This window comes from Hemiscyllium ocellatum, chromosome 9, assembly GCF_020745735.1.
Source record: "Hemiscyllium ocellatum isolate sHemOce1 chromosome 9, sHemOce1.pat.X.cur, whole genome shotgun sequence".
Classification (NCBI taxonomy): Eukaryota; Metazoa; Chordata; class Chondrichthyes; order Orectolobiformes; family Hemiscylliidae; genus Hemiscyllium; species Hemiscyllium ocellatum.
In genome coordinates this window covers 70,084,477-70,099,905 of record NC_083409.1, presented here as the reverse complement: position 1 = coordinate 70,099,905, position 15,429 = coordinate 70,084,477, and the positions used below count along the sequence as shown (strand labels likewise).

Below are 15,429 nucleotides of genomic sequence, written 5' to 3'. Positions count from 1 at the left end.
ATCGCAAAACTTTTTTAAAAAGTTACATTCTCAAGTGAACTTTAACAATTGGTGCCATGTCGGCCCAGGTAATGTATTGAAGGTGTTAGCTTCCTGTGTGAGACTCTGTGCCACAATGGTCAGACTGATTGTAATCTAAAAAAAAATTTACAGAATCTTACATGGATTCATGCAGTTTTTGAGCGAAGTAAAATGTAATTCTGCAAGTACAAATTCATCCCAAAAACTCATATGGGTATGTGTGTGAGGACGGATGTTTATGTATGTCTGTGTGTGTGTGCGTAAAGGTGTATAAGTCAGTGAAAGGGTATATGTGTGAGTGTATGAGAGGGTCTGTGTGATTGTATGGGTCTGTAGGAGAGTGTGTGCGTCTGTCTGTGTGTGTGCATCTGCCTGTGTGTGTGTAGAGTGCAGTGGGGTCACCTGTAGTGTGACATGAACCCAAGGTCCCGGTTGAGGCCATCCCAATGGGTACTGAACTTGGCTATGAAGGATGCCCTTATAAGAACGGAGTGTGATGCTCAACTCAGCAAATGCCAGTTTCGACGTGCCACAGCAAGGAACCATATTGATCTCCTCAGGAGACAGACATGAGCTGCAACCGACTGGATATCTTTCGTTTCCAGTACCTCCCAGGAGCCAATAAACTACGCCATGTTCTTCACAGCCTGCAATACCTTATCAATGAGACCTTCCCCACACCTCCACTGCTTGACTTTAAACAATCACCAAACCTCACAAAGATCATTTCTGGCCAATACCATTCAATCTTGTCACGGTAGACACTGCAAGGCATGGATACTACCATTACATGTGGGGATATCTCCCACCATGTACGTGGCAGGTACTCATGCAACTCAACCAACATTGTTTATCTCATATGCCACAGGCAAGGATGCCCTGAGGCATGATACATTGGCAAGACCAAGCAGAGATTACGGCAACAAATGACTGGACACTGCACAAACAGGAGTGTTCCCTCCCAGTCAGAGAACACTTCAGCGATCCGGGACATTCGACCTCAGACCTTCAGGTGACCATCCTTAGACTGGACTTCGGGACAGGCAACAACGTAAAGTGCCAAGCAGAGGCTGATAGCCAATTTCGGTACCCATGAGGATGGCCTCAACCTTGGGTTCATGTCACACTACAGATGACTCCATTGCACTGTGCACACACACACAGACAGATGCACACACATGAACAGATGCACAGACAGACACACACACTCTCTTACAGACCCATAAACTCACGCAGACCCTCACTCATATGCTCACACATACACTCCCACACAGACCCTCTCACAGACTTATACCTCTTTACATTCACACTTGGACATATGCTCTCTCATAGACACTCATACCCCTCCCCCCCCCCCAACACACACACCCACATGCACACATACACATATAAGTTTGTGGAGTGTATTTGTACTTGCAGAATTATATTTTACTTTGTCAAAAACTGCATAATTCCGTGTAAGTTTCTGTAAATCCGTTTTTTTAGATTAGAGTCAGTCTGACCATTGTGGCACAGACAGTCTCACTCAAGGCAGCTCACACCTTCAGTGCATTATCTGGGGCGACATGGCACCTATTGTTAAAGTTCACTTGAGAATGTAACTTTTAAAAAAGCTTTGCGAAATAACTGCAACCAACATAGTCATTCTAAAAGATGAGAGATTTAACAAACAATCCAGGTGTTTTTCAATATATAATTTCAGTTACATCACGCTGTAAACTTTTGTTATAAATTCTGTGTCTTACAATCTTACACTCCACAGCCACCTGATGAAGGAGCAGTGCTCCAAAAGCTAGTGCTTCCAAATAAACCTGTTGAACTATAACCTGGTGTTGCGTGATTTTAACTTTGTACACCCAGTCCAACACCGGCACCTCCAAATCATGTAAATTATATCATATCGTGGTCATTCATCCCTTAAGGTTCTTTCACAACAGGCTTGTTAATGAACCTCGTTTCATTGCATTATACTAGTTATAAAATAGCTTTTCCTCAAGTTTGCTCTTCAACATGCTACTCAAGAAAACCATCCATAAGATTCCAGAAACATGTCCTCTACAATTTTAGTACACGAATGATTTACTCAGTGTATATGCAAAATGAAGTACCCATGTTTTTTTTAATACACTTGTGGGACGTGGGTATCACTGCCTGGCCAGCATTTATTGCCCATCTCTAATTTCCCTTGAAAAGGTGGTGGTGAGCTGCAATATTGAACTGTATGCTAAAGGTTGACCCACAATACCCTTGGAGAGGAAATTTCAGGATTTTGACCCATCAACAGTGACAGAGTGGTGGTACATTCCCAAGTCAGAATGATGAGTGGTTTGGAGGGAAACTTGCAGCCGGTGGCATTCCCATTTATCTGCTGACCTTGTCCTTCTAGGTGGAAGTTGTTGGGGGTTTGGTGGGTGCTGTCTTTCGATCTTTGACTAGGTTCTGTGCTGCATTTTGCAGATAGTACACATTGTTGCTATTAAGTGTTAGTAGTGGAGGAAATGGATGTTTGTTGATGTGGTGCCAATCAAGTGGGCTGCTCTGTCCTCAATTGTATCCTGAATGGTTGTTCAAACTTCTCTCTTTTCCCAATAACTCTTGTGTTCCCCCATTCATTACAATGAAGCTTTATGTTATGCACTCGCACAATGTGTTGTGGAGGCTTCCAAAGGAACTCGATATTATCCCTCCATAACCTTAGCCAAATGTATGTTGCACAACCAAAGTCTTCATGCTACTAAATTGGAAGAATTGAATTCTACCAGCCTACATGATAGCCACTAACACCCCTATCTGCCCAAAGATAAAGTATCAATCAAAAATATGTCTTTACATGCTTCCAATTCAATCTGCAAGTATGACAGCTGCAAAATGATGTCCTTCAGTCCTATTTATGCAAGTGTTTCTGATATGAAAAGCTCAGGTAATGCATTTAAGTGTGCTTGTCTGATTACATTTGCTCAGTTGACGTGCATAAAGGTAATGGTCAAGATTGCTTGAGACTATAATTTGTTAATGCGCATTTTTGTACAATGAAAGACCTACCAATGAAATGCAAATTGAAGCCAGATGGATGGCATTTCCAAATCACTGCACTCACATTGTTGCAATCTTCTGCCTCGAGCAGAGCCTGACATTCCAAACAACAGATAGTAACTTACTCTGCCCAGTTTGCACATGGTGTGCTATAGTTGTGCAATTGAGTTTTGATCCAAGATGGCAAGGTTCCAGCTTCATGTTCTTTTGATGAAGTACACTTCATATTCCCTTTTGCATTACTGTCCCTCTGCTGAGCCCTTTATATAACTATTAATGTCCTCACTTTACCCCCAAGTCCCATGGCTTTGCAAATTACCATGCAGCTGCCAGATACTTGCTTTGACTTGTATGTCAGGAATTGGTGCCACTTAGTTTCTCAGGGAAGGAGAGGAGAGTTGAAAATGGCACAGAAATAATATGAGTTCGACCAAAAACAATGAAATGCAAATACTCTCGCCATTACCCATGCCACAGAAAGAGGAAAGTCCTGCTCCATATCTCAGTTTGCTAAGATCTTAGGAAGTAATTCCAAATTTTATAAATTTGATAATTACAGCTGAATCTCTGGTGTTAATAGCATAATTCTATGACAATCTTGGTAATTCCAGTGTAACGTAAAATTGCTTAGCATGTGTTATAATTTTTGATATGTTCACTTGGTGGTTTTGGCTCCTCACTGAGAAAGTGAAGTAATTATGTAAAACTAAAGCAGGAAATTTTGATCCTCTAGGAGTGTTTTTGTAGTCAGTCTAAAACAGTAAACTTGAACTGCTTTTGATTAATATGTTTTTAACTTTTGCTTCGTGCTCTAGAATTCTTCTGCTGAAGTAGATTATCCTTCAGGTGTAAGATCTGTCTCATCTGTAAATTCATCCTGTGACAATACAGGCCATCTCAGGTACAGATGGATTTTAATATTGTAAAACACTTTGGGGTCTCTTTAAAATCTCTGGGGGGTTGAGAAATCTGAGACAATTTTGAATTAGACGGTTTATTTTAGCTGCCTAGCCATTAACATGTTTCATAGCCTACCATCACCGTTGAGTTAAGACAACATAACAGATCTTAGTTAGAGTCATTCATATCTGTTATTTTTTGGTCATCTAAAACAGATTGAATTCCTCATGTCGGTATCTACAGTGTGCTTTATTATTGTTTCTTCATACACCCAATGTTAATATTAATTTTAGTTATCTTCAACTGTATGTCTTATTACTCATATTCTACACAGTACACAAATGCAAGGAATCAGAAGAGATCATTCTGGAATCCCTTCAGTACAGAAAGTGGTTACTTGGCCCAGCAAGTCCACATGATTCATCTGAAAGGCAAACCCCACCCCACTTCCCCCCCACCCCTGACCCACTCCCCCTACCCTATCTGAATAAACCCACATTTGCCATGCCTAATGCACCTAGTCTGCACATCCCTAGGATTACAGACAATTTACTATAGCCATTCCACCTAACCTGTACAATTTTGGATTGTGGGAGGAAACTGGAACACCTGGCGGAAACTTATGCAGACACGGGGAGAATCTGCAAACTCTACACAGAAAGTTATGCAAGGCTTTGAGTCCCTGATACTATGAGGCAGTAGTACTAACTATTGTGCCACTGGGCTGCCATATTCAACATCAGTGAAGTATTATATCCTGTGATACCTCTTATATCTCTCCATCAAATTTTGCCTCTATTTCCTTGTTAAGAATATCCTCAGGTATTCTCCCTATCAGCTATCATAACATGCATGTGAAACCCAAATCACAACAACATACTGGAAGAGCCGCTGAAGAAATTAGATTAGATTACTTACAGTGTGGAAACAGGCCCTTCGGCCCAACAAGTCCACACTGACCCGCCGAAGCGCAACCCACCCATACCCCAACATTTACCCCTTACCTAACACTATGGGCAATTTAGCACGGCCAATTCAGCTGACCTGCACATCTTTGTGACTGTGGGAGGAAACCGGAAACCCACGCAGACACGGGGAGAATGTGCAAACTCCACACAGTTAGTCACCTGAGTTGGGAATTGAACCCGGGTCTCTGGCACTGTGAGGCAGCAGTGCCAACCACTGTGCCACCGTGCCGCCCAATTCCTGACAATTTATTTTGTGTTTTGCTGATAGTTTTCACCTCCCCATTTAGCCTTTTCGTAATCTATCCTGAGGGATATATACTTAATTTGTATTCAATCTATTAGTGATAATGTTCTATCTTTTGAAATTAATGAGAAAACTGTGTGCAGATTTTATGCATTTTCTTCCTAAGGTATTTCACTTGCTTTGTAATCTGAAGTCAGTTTGTTGACTATTTAAAAATAGATAAATGTAAACTTCATAAAATGACTTGTACAACAGAACAATCTGGCCTTCTTTCTGTCTGTATAGCTCAGTGCTCCATCAAAATGCTTCTGTACATCTGGGGGATGGTGATTATTGGTCGAATCGTGCTGCTGCTTATAAAGGAAAGCCTCACAGGGCAATCTTTGAAGAAAGTCTAGAAAAGATCTACAGAAATATGTACAAGAAAGCTTCAGATAGCACATAAGGATTGCATAGACTAATGTATTTCTGTATGTCACTGTTGTATCAGGTTTGGACTTTTTTTCTCCAACCTGTTTGTTATTTTAGAATACATAAATAATGGTAAATAATTAATTGTATTGTTTATGCTTTTCACTTGTGGAAATAATTAATGTCCATAATAATCATGATTACTTGTGGTTTTTGATATTGTCAGGAAAATTTAAATTTTTAGTATTTTCACTATTTATTTTGAAAATAAAGTCTACAACTTGATTTGTGGTTAGATTAGGAAGGATACAATTGAACCATTTTTGTCAGAACAATTTATAAGTATTTCTTAAAATATTTTACATTTTGAAGTCAAAAGACTGTAGTGCAACTCTGTGATTAATTTTCAAAATAGCTATAACAAAGCATCGGTGTGCTTAATTTTTGTACCAAAATATTTTGTAGCAGTAAAGTATGAAGGGTTAATACTTGGAAAATTTAAAGAATTAGTATTAGTTAGCTTAGCTTGCTTATGTTTTGTACATCATGTTAAAAAGGACAGAAATTTAATTTACAGCAGTATCTGTGAAATATGAAGTTTGTGCCACTAACTGAAGTCAAAATGATATCTATTTTTTTAAAAATGCACTCCCTATTAGACGGAAAGGCGATGACAATAAAGGTCAGCTGTATTCTTTTATGCAGTCATGTCTCACAAATAAGAATCAATATGAATCAGAAATTCCCAGTCTGTTATAGTACACTAAGTATTATGCATTCATATTTAAGTCATTGTAGAATTTCAAAATACTAATCTTTACAGTTTGGACAGTGCAATATGCAATAAATTTTATGCTCACGCAATCGTTAGGATTTCGACAGCTATATCACTAAATACTAGTTTCATGCTTCATGTACTCACATCTTGTACATTGAACGCAACTATATTTGTGTGAGAATGATTTGGAGTCTAACAAATTATTCCTAAACAAAGCAAATATTAAATGCAATTTTTTTATATTTGAAAAAGTACATATTTTTTATTAATTCCTACATTTAGAGTTTCTGTTATAACTCTGGATAAACGGTGTAAACAACCCTTTATGCTGATTTTCTGAGATTTGCCCTGATGTGCTATGATAACAATGTGATTATGTTGAAATGTGACTGATTTATGAACTATGTGACTATGAGCTCTTACTGAGAAGAGTTAAATGTTGCAACTTGTGAAATTAAGAATGGATATAGGTAATTCAACGTTACAGAAACTGTTGAATTACTTTGCAAGACTCTTTGTTAATTTTACTAATACTTTTCATGATTTGTACTTCCAGTTGTTTAAAGAAACTAATTTGTGTTTGCACAGACCAGCATTAGAATTAGTTCTGTAATCATAACTAACTTGCATTTTCATTAATCTATTCATACAAAAGGTGTCATCATGTTAAAGGAATAGTTCCATTTATTAAGAGTGTGATGTATCGTGCTCTGTATTGAATAGAGTAGTTTTCTCATCAAGTATGGACAAATGGCAAGCTGAAAGTGAAGACAAAAATATCAGTCTACAACGCCTGCGTCATAAGAATACTGCTGTATGGCAGTGAAACATGGGCTACATGTGCCAGACAGAAGAGAAGACTGAACACCTTCCACTTAAGGAGTATCCGCCATATCCTGGGCATATCCTATCAAGACAGAGTGTCCATCACAGCGGTCCTATCTCGGTCCTTTGCTAGCATGTATACTCTCAGGCAGGGGAGACGGCGCTGGCTGGGCCACATCTGCTGCATGGAGGATGGTTGCAACCTCTATGGAGAACTTTCATCCAAAAAGAGACCCACTGGCTGTCCCCAGCTGCACCAGAAGGACGTTCACATGAGGGCCTCAAGGCGCTTGATATCATTACAAAGTCCTTCGAAAGACTTGCAGCTGACCACAGGAGATGGAGAAGCACCCTGAACCAACACGTCAAAACAGGGGAAAAGAAACTGATGAGCACTACAGCAGACAAGTGAGCACTCAGGAAAGAGTGCAGCAGCTCGAGTAGATCAACGGCCACACACAGATGTGACCTTTGTGACTGGATTATCACTACAGTATTGGTCTTTTCAGTCACAAGCGATGTTGCTTCAGGGAGGCAGAAAGCCAGAACAACGAGGATGCAACTCATGGTCAGCCATGACCGGAAGGGACGTCATTCACTCAGTTTTCTCATTACATTCCACAGAATATTTCCTTGTAAAAGACCAAAAGAGATTTGACTTTCCTGTAATAATGAAACTTATTGACTGAAGTGATCTGGCATCACTACAATTTCAAAGTCACTATAATTTAGAAACTTTCAAGGCTGCTCATCAAACCACCTTAAATGTTGCAGTTAGTTTTAATCTGACAAGAAAGAACTAACCAAATAGTTAGCTAACTTGAATTTTCTAACTTCAAAACATGTCACAGGTTGAAGGCCATGCTTAGCTTGGTTCCACATTTCTCATTGCTCTGGAGCAGCTGACTTGATATGTAAAGTATAACACTTCAACTCCCCCTCCCACTTCACCAAGGACATGTTGATCTTAGGCCTCCTCCATCGCCAAACCCTTACCACCCGATGCCTGGAGGAAGAATGCCTCATATTCCACCTTGGAACCCTGCAACCACAAGGGAGCAATGTGAATTTCACCAGTTTCCTCATTTCTCCTTCTCCCACATTATCTCAGCCCCAAGCCTCAAACTCAGAACCAACCTCCTGACCTGTCCATTACCTTTCCCATCTATCTGCTCCAACCTCCTCTCTGACTTATCACCTTCTCCCCCACCTTCATCTACTTATCGCATTCTCAGCTTTCCCCCAACCCCCCCCCCCCCCCCACCCCCCTTCCCATTTATCTCTCAGCAACCTGGCCCACAAGCTTATTTCTGATGAAGGGCATATGCCCGAAACATTGATTCTCCTGCTCCTTGGATGCTGCCTGACCTGCTGTGTTTTTCCAGCGCCACACTCTCAATTCTGATCTCTAGTATCTGCAGTCCTCACTTTCTCCTCCTTTGCCGTATAACTACCCTATGAGGCTCTGATTTTGTTTTTGGCAGTAAAGTTAACTTCTTCTCTAAAGCTGTATGTTGAAGAGATTACATTTAAAAGAAAATGTGTGTTGCAATGTGAATCAGCAATAATGATAATAAAACATTGCTGAAGATTAATTCTAATTAGATTGCATAAATATTTTCCAGAGTTTTGCATTAAAAAATGCAATAATTATTTGTAAATATAATAATCTGCTCAGCAGATCCACAGACTTGACTGAAGGGAACTGTTACAAGAGCTGAAGTATAGTTTACTACCACAGTGTGCTAACATCAGCACACTATTTTTGCCATAGATTTAGGACAAGTTTGTAAAACATTATAAAAATTCACAGAAACAAGTATAAATTATTTTAATAAGAAGCATCATTATGTAATATTTATTAATTGTATAGTTGTCTTAGTTTTAGTAGGTTACTTGTATTGTTTTAAATGACAGTCAATGCTAATAAGTTTTGTTTAATAAAATAACTGTACTCAAATTTCTTTTGTTTTTGCAACTAACTGTGTTGACCCTTAGTCACATCGCCTAAAACTTTTGGCCATTAATTACAGTTGAACATAAGGACAATAAGCCCAAATCACCTTGATCTGCTATTGCCTCAGTCGATTCATTTAGCAGAGTGCAACCATGTCCATAATACTAACATCACCCAAAGTTATTAGAGTCTTAAATTTGATTCTGCAACATTTGCAGATGATCAAATGGTTTCTTACAGTTACAGTAAAAATTTCCGGCTGTGAAAACATTCTTTTTTTGTTGTTTTAGTCCAATTCTTTGAGGGGTTTTAAAATTATTATCCTCACTAAAAATTGCACTATGCTCACTATTTTTTGGTCAAGCATTTTTAAAGTAGTATTAAAAAATTCATTTTTATATTTAAGGAAAATAGACATGGTGTAAGCTTTGCCTTTTCAAATTTGTTTGTGTTATTTTAATGTTCAGATGTATTCCTGTGAGATTGTAAGAGACCTATGCCTGGTTTAGCATTAGCAGCACAGGCATAATGATCACTGTATCTTCAGGTCTAACTTCAGAGTTGTACTCAGAAGGAATTCCAGACCTCAATGTTTAGTAATACTTAGCAAAAGAGTGATTATATTGTGTTTAGCATCTGGGTGGTAACAGAATTATTATGGACATGAAATGTTTGCACTATATTTGTAACTAAAGATGGTTATGGTGTACTTAATAAGGAAGGTGATCCTATATTGTCTAATAACACAGTAATTGCACTGTATTTAGTAATAAGATGATTCAATTTACAGTATATATAATATTAGATGGTGATGGCCTTGGCCCAGGTATTCCTATTACTGTTGGAACAAATTTGGCTTTTCTGGTAATTCTTTTTAAAATTATCCACTTGCATGTCACCAATTTTCTGGTCAATAATCTGCGTCTGAACAGTCGCAAATGCATTCATCAGAGGAAACCAGGAGTAGCATAGCAGATCTTTTCTCATGGCATTTGATGCTTCAGGAGTACAGGTCTCAAGGGCACTTTGACAACACCTGAGCAAAGGATGGTGTGTAAAGTAACCAAGGGGATAGTGTGCTGAGTGGGTTGGTAAAGGGGTATGGGAGACCAACGATTACATCAGCCTGTCAGAGCAGAGCAATGAAGGTTGTTAAAGAGCTCATTATGATTTTGTTAAAGGGAAAGGTTGAAACTTTCATGGAGGTGCTATGTTTAACCAGCTATCTGAGACTAACCAACTGCAGAGGTGAGTACAGAATGGTGAGCTAGTTATGGCCCCTTCATGGAATTACCACAACTCCATAAAAGGGCTCATGCATAAAGAGGATTTCAATCTTTGGAAGGCAGTAAACAGGATCATCAGAGCACCTCTGCCTTGGTGGGGGCAGAAGAGTTGGTAGCAAAGTTGCCAATCAGTAGTTAAAATTGCAATGATGGCACAACTCTCAGAATTTTGGCCTGGTGGCAATGATGGACAGCATACTGCAAAGGAAGGATGAACCTCCGAGCATCAAGAGAGCACGGGAGAAGAAAAAGAGCAACAAAGGCTTTTCAACACTGGATCAATTCCAAAGAAGAGCAATCTGGTGATGACTGAGTCCCTCATGAGCAAGACACACTGTTGGATGGGGTGGAGTACTGTACATTCTCTTAATGACTGTATTACTCTCTTTAATGAAAAGCTAAATCAAGAGCTCCTGTTTCACTAAACCTGACTGCCTCCATTTCCAGCATTTTAGCTATCACCATCACGACCTGTTCCATGATATTATGAAGAATGTCTTTGGGCAAGGCTTCTATTCTTTGAGACGGCCTTTAATCGATAAGGGAAACCAAGAAATAAAACTGAACTTTCCAGTTTCTAAGGAAACTAAGATTGAAGCTGACAATCTGAAACCCAAATCTTTAGTTGAGATTGTATCAAAAACGATGGAGCCAACAGCTCAGTAAAAATTAATAAGTTTAGTAATGCCATTAAAGTATGCTGCAGAAAACTGAGACTAGATCCAGAAACAGTAAATAAGCAAACACGTAGCTGATGCAGAGACAAAAATAGAAATTGCTGGAAAACATCAGCAAGTCTGATAGCATCTGTGGAGAGTAATCAAAGATAACGTTTCGAGTCGAGTGACTCTTCCTCAGACTGATAATGAAGCTGCTTCTGTCACTTAACAATAACATTGGTGAATCTATACTATCCAGACGTTGTAGATGTATGCTATTGCTGATGAAAACCATACCATGGTATTCAGGTTAGTTAAATACTGGTGTTGGCTGGGCACAAAGTTACATGCTGATGGACAGAAGCTGAATTTTTTTTATATCGAAGACTGAATTTTAAAAGAATTTATGACTGAGTTTGATGACCCATACAGATTGGAGTGCTGAGCCAATTTATAAAGTTTATTTTAGGTATATCTGCCTTTTATTGTGCAATTTCTAGTTTATATTTGATTGCAACTTTCTTGATAATGCATGTTTAACTCATTGATCCTGGGTTTTTTGAGCAGAGGAGGTTTCCTTCCATAGTATTTAGTGCTTGCTTTGTTTGACGCTTCTACAGACTCTTCTGTAGCTCATATTTTCAGTTAATAACTAGGAGTTTTGTCTTCTTCACAAAAGCATTACTGGTCTTAATCCAGATTATAACAGGGTGATATGGTAGAAACATACCATCCTTCCTCCCTTTCAACCTGCTCCCAGACCTTTTGTGCACTGTTTCTTCTATAGCCAGTGTTTAAATATTAAGACAGATTAAGTAGTATTCCTTGATTTGTGTCAACATTAAAAATCCCTGTGAGAGTTGATGTGGCACTGGAAAAGCAGGTCAGGCATCATCTAAGGAGCAAGGTAGCCAATGTTTCAGGTTTAGCCCTTCATCAGGAGTTTGAAACATTGACTCCCTTGCTCCTCAAATGCTGCCTGACCTGCTGTGCCTTTTCCAGTGCCACACTTTATTGACTGTGACTCTCCAGCATCTGCAGTCCTCACTTCCTCCTAGTTATTAAAAATTCCCATACCTGATCTATAACAATGACTTATTCATAATTAATAACATGATGTTTGAAAGTTCATATTAAAGTCTAATAACTGCAGTATAACTGCAAGATCACACTTTTATCAGCATTGTCAAACTAATGCAATCTTAAATGTTCTTATTGCAACCATTAAGCAGCATCATGCTCATTTTGCTTAATGCAATAATGTGTATATTATTTACAGAATATTTTCTTTGTAAAACAACACTTGTGTCAACATTTAAATAATAAACTATGGCAAAAAATCGACTTTAAATGTGTAGGCAGTTTGTATAACATAATTTAGTAGAATACATATGAAATTATTTAAAGCAAGTTTATTTATGGATCTTATTTTCTTTATTAATTATTATTTGACTATAGACATTAAAATATGTTTTATATTACACAGATGCATGATCATTTCTTGGTGCAATTCTGCATTTAATCACCTCAACCTCCCAATTCTTTAGCTAATAGGATTGTAGGAGAACCTTCACACACTGACCTGCAATGTTTCAAGAAGGAAATCCATTTTTGAGCATAGCTAGGGATGGATAATAAATTCCAGTATTCCTGTTATGCAAGCCCTTGCTGACAGAGTTCATGGTATGATCCAATTTTTTTTATTCATTTGTGGGACTTGGGTGTCGCTGGCTGGCCAGCATTGATAACCTATCCGTAGTTGCCCTTGAGAAGATGCTGGTGAGCTGCCTTCTTGAATTGCTGCAGTCCACTTGCTGTGGGTTGACCATAATGCCGGTAGGGAGGGAATTCCAGGATTTTGACCCAATGACTATGAAGGAATGGTGATATATTTCCACATCAGGGTAGTGAGTGGCTTGAAGGGGAACTTGCAAGTGGTGATATTCCTAAGTACCTGCTGCCCTTGTCCTTTTAGGTGGAAGTGGTCATGGATTTGGAAAGTGCTGTCCATGGACTTTTGGTGAATTTCTATAAAGAATCTTGTAGATAGTACGCACTACTGCTGAGCGTTCGTGGTGGAGGGATTGAATGTTTATAAGTGTGGTGCCAACCAGCAGGTTGCTTTGTCTTGGATGGTGTCAAGCTTCTTGAGTGTTGTTGGAGCTGCATCCATCCAGGCAAGTGGGAAGTATTCCATCACACTCCTGACTTGTGCTTTGTAGATGATGGATAGACTTTGGGGTGTCAGAAGGTGAGTTACTTACTGTAGTATCCCTAGTCTGTGACCTGCTCCTGTAGGCACTGTGTTTATGTGGTGAGTCCAGTTGAGTTTCTGGTCAATGGTAGCCCCGAGGATGTTGACAGTAGGGGATTCAGTGATGGTAATACTGTTGAATGACAATATGGGTAAAACTGACCACCACACTGTCCTAGTGGAGATGAAGTCCACGTTCACATTGCGAATAACCCCATCGTGTTGTGTGGCACTATCACCGTGCTCAATGGGACAGACTTCAAACCGATCTAGCAGTCCAAGACTGGACATCCATGAGCCGCTGTGGGCCATCAACAGCAGCAGAACTGTACTCCAGCACAATCTGCAATGTCATGGCCTAGCATATCCCCCACTCCACCATTACCATCAAGTCAGGGGATCAACCCTGGTTCAATGGAAAGTGCAGCAGGACATGCCAAGTGCAGCATCAGGTATACCTAAATATGAGGTGCCAACTTGGTGAAGCTACCAAACAGGACTATTTGCATGCCAAACGGAATAAACAACAAGTGATAGACAGAGCTAAGTGATTCCACAACCAACGTATCAGATCTAACCTCTGCAGTCTTTCCACATCCAGTCATAAATGGTGGTAGACAATGAAACAACTCACTGGGAGAGGAGGCTCCACAAATATCACCATCCTCAATTATGAAGGAGTCCAGCACATCAGTGCAAAAGGTAAGACTGATGCATTTGCAACAATCTTCAGTTAGAAGTGCTGAGTGGATGATCCATCTCAGGTTCCTCCAGTGGTCCCCAGCATCACAGATACCAGTCTCCAGCCATTGGATTCACTCCACATGATTTCAAGAAAGGGCTGGAGGCACTGGATTCTGCAAAGTTAATGGGCCCTGATAACATTCCAGCAATAGTACTGAAGATGTGTGCTCCAGAACTTGCCACTTCCCTAGCCAAGCTCTTCCAATACAGTTACAACACTGGCATCTATCCAGCAATGTGAAAAATTGCCCGGGTATGTTCTGTACACAAAAAGCAGGACAAATCCAACCCAGCCAATTACCACCCAATCAGTCAATCTCCATCATCAGTGAAGTGATGGAAGATGTCATCAACAATGCTATCAAGCAGCACCTGCTCAGCAACAACCTGCTCAGGGATGCCCAGTTTGGGTTTCGCCAGGGTCACTCAGCTCCTGATCTCATTACAGCCTTGGTTCAAACATGGACAAAAGAGCTGAATTCCACAGATGAGGTGAGAGTGATAGCCCTTGATATCAAGGCTGCATTTGACTGAGTGTGGCACCAAGGAGTCTGGCAAAACTAGAATCAATGGGTATCAGGGGGCAAACACTCTGCTGGTTCGAGTCATACCTAGTATAAAGGAAAATGGTTGTGGTTGTGGAGGGTCAGTCATTCTCAGCTCCAGAACATCTCTGACGGAGTCCCTCAGGGTAGTGTCCCAAGCCTAACAATCTTCAGCTGCTTCATCAATGACCTTCCCTCTGTCATAAAGGTCAGAAGTGGTGATGTTCACCAATCCAATTACGAGCTTCTTTCAAAGCTATCTTGAATCATTGTTCCTGGATGAATCTTCTACTTGATGGTGATCTGAGTATAATTTTATTCTGAAAATGCTTAAACTATCTTTCTAGACCTTCCTTTTACTTTAGAAGGACAGTGTTTGACATGAAGAGAAATAGAACCTCATGTTTGACTTTTTCAACTATGTGCCAGAGGAATCCACATTAGTTATGCTTTAGATCAATAACATTTCATCAGACTTTTGAATTTTGTTTCAATCTCCATAAATGCTGCCTGACCTCCAGAATTCTCTGTTTTTATTTCAGATTTCTACTACCTTTAATATTTTGCTTTTCGAAGCATTGTTTCTGTTTGCCTGAAACAGAACAAAGTTAGAAATCACACAACACCAGGATATAGCTAATGGTAGGCTACTTGGTAGTGTGGATGAGCAGAGGGATCTTGGTGTCTATGTACACAGATCTCTGAAAGTTGCCACCCAGGTAAATAGTGCTGTGAGGAAGGCATATGGTGTACTGGGCTTTATTGGCAGAGGAATTGAGTTCCGGAGTCCTGAGGTCATGTTGC

The 15,429-nt window shown here is 39.7% G+C and overlaps 1 protein-coding gene across 1 annotated transcript in view; it reads left to right on the top strand.

The window, feature by feature from the left end:
• The window catches only part of spata6 (spermatogenesis associated 6), a 97,027-nt gene extending 91,339 nt beyond the window's left edge, over positions 1-5,688 (top strand). Inside the window, exons 12-13 of the mRNA XM_060829817.1 lie at positions 3,870-3,955; positions 5,452-5,688. Of these exons, the coding sequence (XP_060685800.1) occupies positions 3,870-3,955; positions 5,452-5,611 (246 nt within the window). The 3' untranslated portion in view covers positions 5,612-5,688. The remainder of the gene's footprint in view (positions 1-3,869; positions 3,956-5,451) is intronic.
• The last annotated feature ends 9,741 nt before the right edge of the window (positions 5,689-15,429 follow it).